The sequence below is a fragment of the Culex pipiens genome, chromosome 2 (assembly GCF_016801865.2).
Source record: "Culex pipiens pallens isolate TS chromosome 2, TS_CPP_V2, whole genome shotgun sequence".
Taxonomy (NCBI): domain Eukaryota; kingdom Metazoa; phylum Arthropoda; class Insecta; order Diptera; family Culicidae; genus Culex; species Culex pipiens.
This window is the reverse complement of record NC_068938.1, coordinates 60,456,330-60,462,825: the sequence shown is the minus strand read 5'-3', so window position 1 is coordinate 60,462,825 and position 6,496 is coordinate 60,456,330. Positions and strand designations below refer to the sequence as shown.

The 6,496-nt window shown below is 47.3% G+C and overlaps 1 protein-coding gene across 1 annotated transcript; it reads left to right on the top strand.

Moving 5' to 3' along the window:
- The first annotated feature begins 2,707 nt into the window (after positions 1-2,707).
- On the top strand, positions 2,708-5,390 carry LOC120413622 (protein MCM10 homolog). The gene is made up of 2 exons (XM_039574530.2): positions 2,708-4,084; positions 4,140-5,390. The coding sequence occupies exons 1-2, from the start codon at positions 2,900-2,902 to the stop codon at positions 5,289-5,291; spliced, it is 2,337 nt and encodes a 778-aa protein (XP_039430464.1). The 5' UTR covers positions 2,708-2,899; the 3' UTR covers positions 5,292-5,390.
- The last annotated feature ends 1,106 nt before the right edge of the window (positions 5,391-6,496 follow it).

Genomic DNA, 6,496 nt, shown 5'->3' with positions numbered 1-6,496 from the left:
GTTGGAGGAGGACGGTTTTGCCCTGCCGGTATTAACCGGAGGCGGCCCGCGCCGGCTTTGCTTGGCAAACCCGACGGTGCTCACGTGATCGTTCTCGGAGAAGAAGATTATCAACATTCCGCAATGATCTCGATCGAGAGCCGCTTCTTGTCTAGAATCGACCACCCTCGGGATCTCGTTCGGGATCCCCTCCAGACGATGGTTCACTCTACTAATCACCGTCCTCTTCCGGAAACTGGTTCCGTTTAATTCAAAACAAAAACCCAAACCCAAACAATAACATTGCGCAAAATGTCATGTCAAAGTCAGAGCTGCCAGTTGTTGACATTTCGATCTGTCATTTTTGACAGTGAACCGGCCCTGTCGAGGGGTCATAAAAAGGTTGAGTCATGGTTCAGAGCCCACTGAGTAGTCTTTTATTAGTCTATGGCTCAGTCCTTTCCAGGACAAAAGACCATCAACTCAAAGGTACCCAGTTAACTCAATCCGAATTCTGAAACGGAATCTAATTAGAATCGTATACAAATTCCGTTTAAAACGCAACAACCGGTTCCGTTTTCGAACCGGTTGTTGCGTTTTAAACGGAATTTGTGTACGATTCTAATTAGATTCCGTTTCAGAATTCGGATTGATTTGACTGGGTAGTCGTAGACCAAAGCTACTGACTACTCATCACTCAGGGTCGGCACGAACTACTAAGCGGATTCAGGTAGATACGGATAGGGCATTAAAAATCAAAGAACCACACTTTTCAAAATAAAACGTATAATTTATTGAAGACGTGTATTTGTGTGTGGGTGTGGGCGTGTAAAGCACTTTGGGACAACGTACCGTACTGCTGCAGCTGGTCCTCCGACTGAACGCCTTCGGCGTTCTCCTCTACGATGGCCGGTCACAGGAGCGCCCTCGACTGTGCCGCCGGAACTCCCAGGTGGGGGGGGGGGGTCGTTGCAGCCAAATGACGGTTGATGGCTGGTGCTGCTGAACCGGAACTCTTGAGCTGCTGGGCTGGGTTACGCAGAGGTAGGCCAAGCGGGCGTTGCTGGTCCTACTTACGTCAGACGTCTTCCCTCAGTGGCGTATTCGGTGGACCCGGCACCTGGCCGATCTGGTCCCACCGAGAGGGGAAATCTCCTTGGTGGTTATGGCGCCCCGCGCCAGAGATGCTGATGGTCCTATTACTGTTAGGTGCAGGCAACGGCTCCTCCGCGCTTATAGGCCTGGACCGACCGAAACCCGTACGTCGTCGAGTCGAGCGGACTGGTGACTTCCGCCAAGCACTTCCACTTCCGGAAGGCCAAGGTGTGAACAGCACAAAGAACGGCACTGTCACTTGTCGACCTCGACTGATCGCACGGACGTCTGTATAATAAAAGAGGCCGATCCTTCGAATCGGCTGGCAAAGTAGACTTCTCCCTCCTAATCTTTTCCAGAGGGAAAATCCACCATTTTCCAGACCCACCCATTTTTGATGCAGTCTCGACGCAGCGCTGTCGAGCCTGTCTTATTGGCAGCGGTACGCAAATCCCTCCGCTGCTATTGTAGGGTGTAGTGTTGTATGATGGGGAATTATATTGAAAAGTGAAGGTTCGTTCAAGAACTGTGACCAACGGTTACAGGTCCACCAAACGTCTCCTGCAGCAACTGTTTGAAGTCAAGTCCTGTATGTTCAACGGCCGTCGCTGACCGACCTGAAAATGAACCGCTCGCTGGGTGTCCTGCTGCTGGAGAACCACGACAAGAAGCTCAACGAGGCGGCCAAAGCGGAAAAGCTCAAGAGCGAGCACAGGAGGTAGGAGCTGCTTGGCAGGCCAAGGCAGAAGCTGAACGTAAACAGCAGGAACAGGAAGCGGAAATCGAACGCAAAAAGTGCCAATAGAAAGAGGCCACTTCAATATTTTGTCTGTTAACCTACAAAAATAATAACTAAAATAAGGGGACTCAGGGTTGGGCCGCGTTTCATTCAACGATTAATATAACGGAAAATAAATAAAACTAGTTTTAAAGTAAGAAAATCAAGATAAATCAACCTTTCTGGTTGAATTCCAATAATTTGGATTCAACCAAAACAAAAAAGAAAAACACCTAGAAAAAAAGAAGAAGAAGCGGCTGTCAAAACTAACCCGTCCATTCCGTTTCGATTCCGTTTGAATTCCACTTGAACCGATTTGCGGCGAAAACTCAAACGGAACCGGTTGTTGCGTTTGAAACGGAATGCGTTTTAGAATCTAAAACGAACACTGTTTAGAATTCGAATCGAACTTTTTTCGCTCAAGCGGAATTCTAAACGGAATTCAAACGGAACGCGCTGAGTGGGTCGTCGTCGTCGTCGTGGTTGCCAGAAGGGCCTAGGGTGTGCGCAGACTTGATGTGGACAGCGCAGATTTCCACACTCCTCCTCGATGGACAGCAGCAATGCCTTCGCCAGCTGATTCCGAGGATCCGTGTTCGAACCGGTTGTTGCGTTTGAAACGGAATTTGTATATATACAAATTCCGTATACGATTCTAATTAGATTCCGTATCAGAATTCGGATTGATTTGACTGGGAAGTACGTACACGGAATCGGATGTTGCGTTTGAAACGGAATACGTAAACGATTCGAATTGAATTCCGGTTCAGAATTCTGATTGAGTTGACTGGGAACGAACGCACCCTAAAGTCATTTCAAACCACTGGGCAGTTAACAGAACCGGTTCACAGGTGAAACGCGAAGACGTCATCCGCGGAATTTAAAGAGCGCGCGAAAACGTAAACACGTCTCGTCTCGATCGCCGTCTTGAATACCGGTCAAATTAGGAAATCGCGAAATTAATTTAAAACTAATTTATTTGCGCTCAGGGTAAGACAAGTTGAAGTTTAGTGAACCAGGTTGGGTTTAGTGTCTTAACTTTTCAACATGCCGACCGAAGCCAAGGACGAATCGATTGAGATCGACGAGTTGGAGAAACTTTTGCTGGAAGCGGAAGCGGAAGAACGGGAACATCCGCTGGGAACCGTAACGGGTACCATAATAAGTGAACCAACAGCGAGTGCCCTCAAAAAAACCTCGCTTTCGTTGGCCGGATCAACGTTCTTGAAAGATTTGACCCAGGAAGCTAGCAGCAGTGGGTTGGTGGCAAAGAGCGGGTCCAAACCGTCCAGCGCGGTCCACAGTGGTGATACGGACTCTTCGGACGACGAGGAGACGCGTAACTTTCTGGAGCAAAAGTACAACGAGTACGGGAAGGGAATAAGCACGTTGCTGAAGCATAAAGATGAACAACGGGTTGATGCGCAAATTTCGAGCTTCGTTGATCGATCGCTGAAGAAGTCCGATTCGGGGGTTTCCAGATTGTCGCTGAAGGCGCCTCCTGTGAAAAAGTTAGAGCAAAAAGAGCAGATTGTGCGACCGTTGGTTGGTGTTGCTAAAGCTGATCCACTGCCGGTTGCGAAAGGAACCATTCCTGAGGTATTCCAGAAAAGCGTTTATACGGACCCTGTTTTTGGGTTGAGAATTGTCCATCCTTTGGTGTCTAGTACCGTTCTGCAGGAGCGGATGCAGGGACGGAAGCCGATTTCGATGGCACGCATAAAGAGTCACGTTGAGCATGGCGATTTGAAGGGGGATTGGGCGATTGCCGGAGTCGTTTTGAGCAAAAGTCCTCCGAAGACCACTTCCAAGGGAGGTCAGTTTTCGATTTGGAAGCTGAGTGATCTGCACGGAGAAATCAAGATGATTAGTTTGTTCCTGTTTTCGCAAGCCCACAAGGACCTGTGGAAGACCGCCGAGGGCATGGTACTGTGTATCCTCAATCCGGGTGTGCTCGATCGTAACGAAGATAGTAAGATCGAAGCGGTCCTATCGATCGACAAGTCCGCCAAGGTGATGATCCTGGGTCAGTCGCGCGATATGGGCACATGCCGGAGCCGCAAGAAGAACGGCGAGAAATGTACGGCCTTTGTGAACCTTGGCCAGTGCGAGTACTGCGTGTACCACGTGAAGCAAGAATACAACAAGGCGTGCAACCGCGGAGGGTTGATCTCGTCGACGGCGGGCCGTGGAATCAACGAACTGAGGAATAAGGTGCTCGGGAAGAATGAGGTGAGGTTTGAGATTTTTTTTTGAGAAGACATGAAAATAATTGTATTTTTTACAGGTCTTCTACGGTGGTCAAAGTTTTACGGCAGTGAAGGCGAAAAAGAACCCAAAACAGGTGGAAAAGGACGGCAATCGCATGTTGACCCTGTCGGAATACTATCAATCACCGTTTCAAGGCAGCGGCAGCGGAGGCAACACCCCAAGCACTTCTTCGCCACTTCCCTCGTACCGTCAGGAGCAGCTCAACAAATCCGTCCCCAAGAAATCCTCGGCAATGGGACTCGAGATGAACATGAAGCAGCGCGAAAAAGACATGGAACGACTGAAGCAGCTTGGCCTGGACAGCACTCCAAAGACACCGACCACAGCCGCTCAGACGCCACTAACTCCAAAGCAGGTCACAAAACCTGCTGAACAACCAAAGATTTCCACCCCGAACGGATTCGAGAACAGGTCGTTCAGTTTGGAGGCAAAACCTGCACCTAGATTAAGTACGGGAAATTTCGTCATCGACCTGGGTTCATCCCCCAAGCAAGCGCTTCATTCGCGCAAGAAGGCCGTAGAACTGCTGAAAAACAAACCCTTCGCCAAGTCCAACCCCAACTTCATCAAATACCGCGGAACGGAAACCGGCAAAAAGCGAGCCCTCGAAGAAATCATCTCAAACGACGACTCCGAAGGAAACTCCTCCAAGAAGCAAAAACTCGACGAAGCGGAAAAGGCGCGCAAAGAACGTCTCAAACAAATCCTCGAAGCGACCTCCTCGCACACCGATCTCATCAAAGCCCACGAAGAGGACGCCCAGGAAAAGTACTTCAAAGACCTCGAGCGCAAGGAAGCGATGGAGGAAAAGATGCTCAACACGTTTTCGCAAGCCTGCAAAGCTGTGATCTGCACGCGCTGCAAGTACATCGCCTTTTCGGCGGCCGATCGCTGCAAGGAGGAAAAACACGAGCTGCGTTTCCGCGACGCCGAGAAGCGTTTCTTCAAGTGCGCCGACTGCGGCAACCGGACCATCTCGCTGCACCGGTTGCCGAAAACTACGTGCAAAAATTGCAGCGGATCGCGGTGGGAGCGCTGCGCCATGATGAGGGAACGGCGCGGGCCGGAAATTGGCACCTCGCTGTCGATTCGGGGCGACGAGGAGAAGCATCTGGGCAGTTGTGCGAATGGGGCGAATTTGAACCTGTTGGTGGCGGCGGATGATTGAGGAAGGTAAGAAGGGGGGGTGCAGAACACCAGTGCGATGTGATTGTGCTGCTAGAAAATTTTGGAGTTGTTTAATAAATTGTATTGAATACAGTGTAAATGGGTAGCTCATTCGGAATGGGAAGAAAGAAACGTTTGAGATTTTTTTTTTCGCAATTTTTAACATTGTATTTTTTGATAAAATTTGGTTTGCCCCTTCGCTTTTATCAGGGTGACCAGTCAAAGCCCACTTTCAAATTCCTGGTTTTTCGACTTTTCTAGAACATCACATTATGGCCATTTCTAAAAATAAATTCTTAAAGGAAGGTAAGAAGCGGGTTCAGAACACCAGTGCGATGTGATCCGAAAGTTCAACTATACAATTCCAATGTTTATTTTTAATCAAGTTTTGCTACGAGTTCCATACTCGGGTGAGTTTTCAAAAAGCCGTAAGAGCCATTGGTAAACAAAGCCATTTTTGCATCGGTATTCGACCTAATTACAATAAACTGATTTCAAACATGCTTGAGATTAAATTTTCTACACGTCCTTCAAGTGCCCTAAACTAAAAACAAATGAAATATTGTTTCAATTTGAAGAAAAACGAAAAACGAGGTCACGGTGGCTCTTACGGCTTTTTGAAAACTCACCCGAGCTTACAACATATTTTTTGATTAAATTTTCAAAAGGTCCTATCTGCATAGGAAATCCATGGATGATAGGTTGTTTTGAAAATTTACTCTAGAGCAACTGTTGTAAGTTAAATGTTCATGTATCTAGTCAATCCCCGGTTATAATCAAAACAAGTGATGAAAAAGACACCAGCATCCATTTCAGTGCTAAAAAGTAGAACTTTTCAGCATTTGTTTTGAAAAGTGTTTCTATTCGGTTCTGTTATTGTTGGTAGAGAAAACTAGGCTGTTTCGTCTTTCGAGAATGACAGGACATCTTATCCTACGCTTATATAAGCCGTTTTTGTGTATATGGTGCCAGAATGACATTTTAGATGGTAAGTTTTTAATAGTAGTTTATGCAACAAGTTGCAAAAAGAGGATTTTTTCAGCACGAGTCGTACATTTATCCAACGAGGTTCACCGAGTTGGATAAATACGAAGAGTGCTGAAAAAATCAAGTTTTGCAACGAGTTCCATACAACATTTTTTTGCAATTCCAAAAAACACCCATTGAGTGAAATTTAAAGTCGAATTTTCATGTATTTTGTCAATA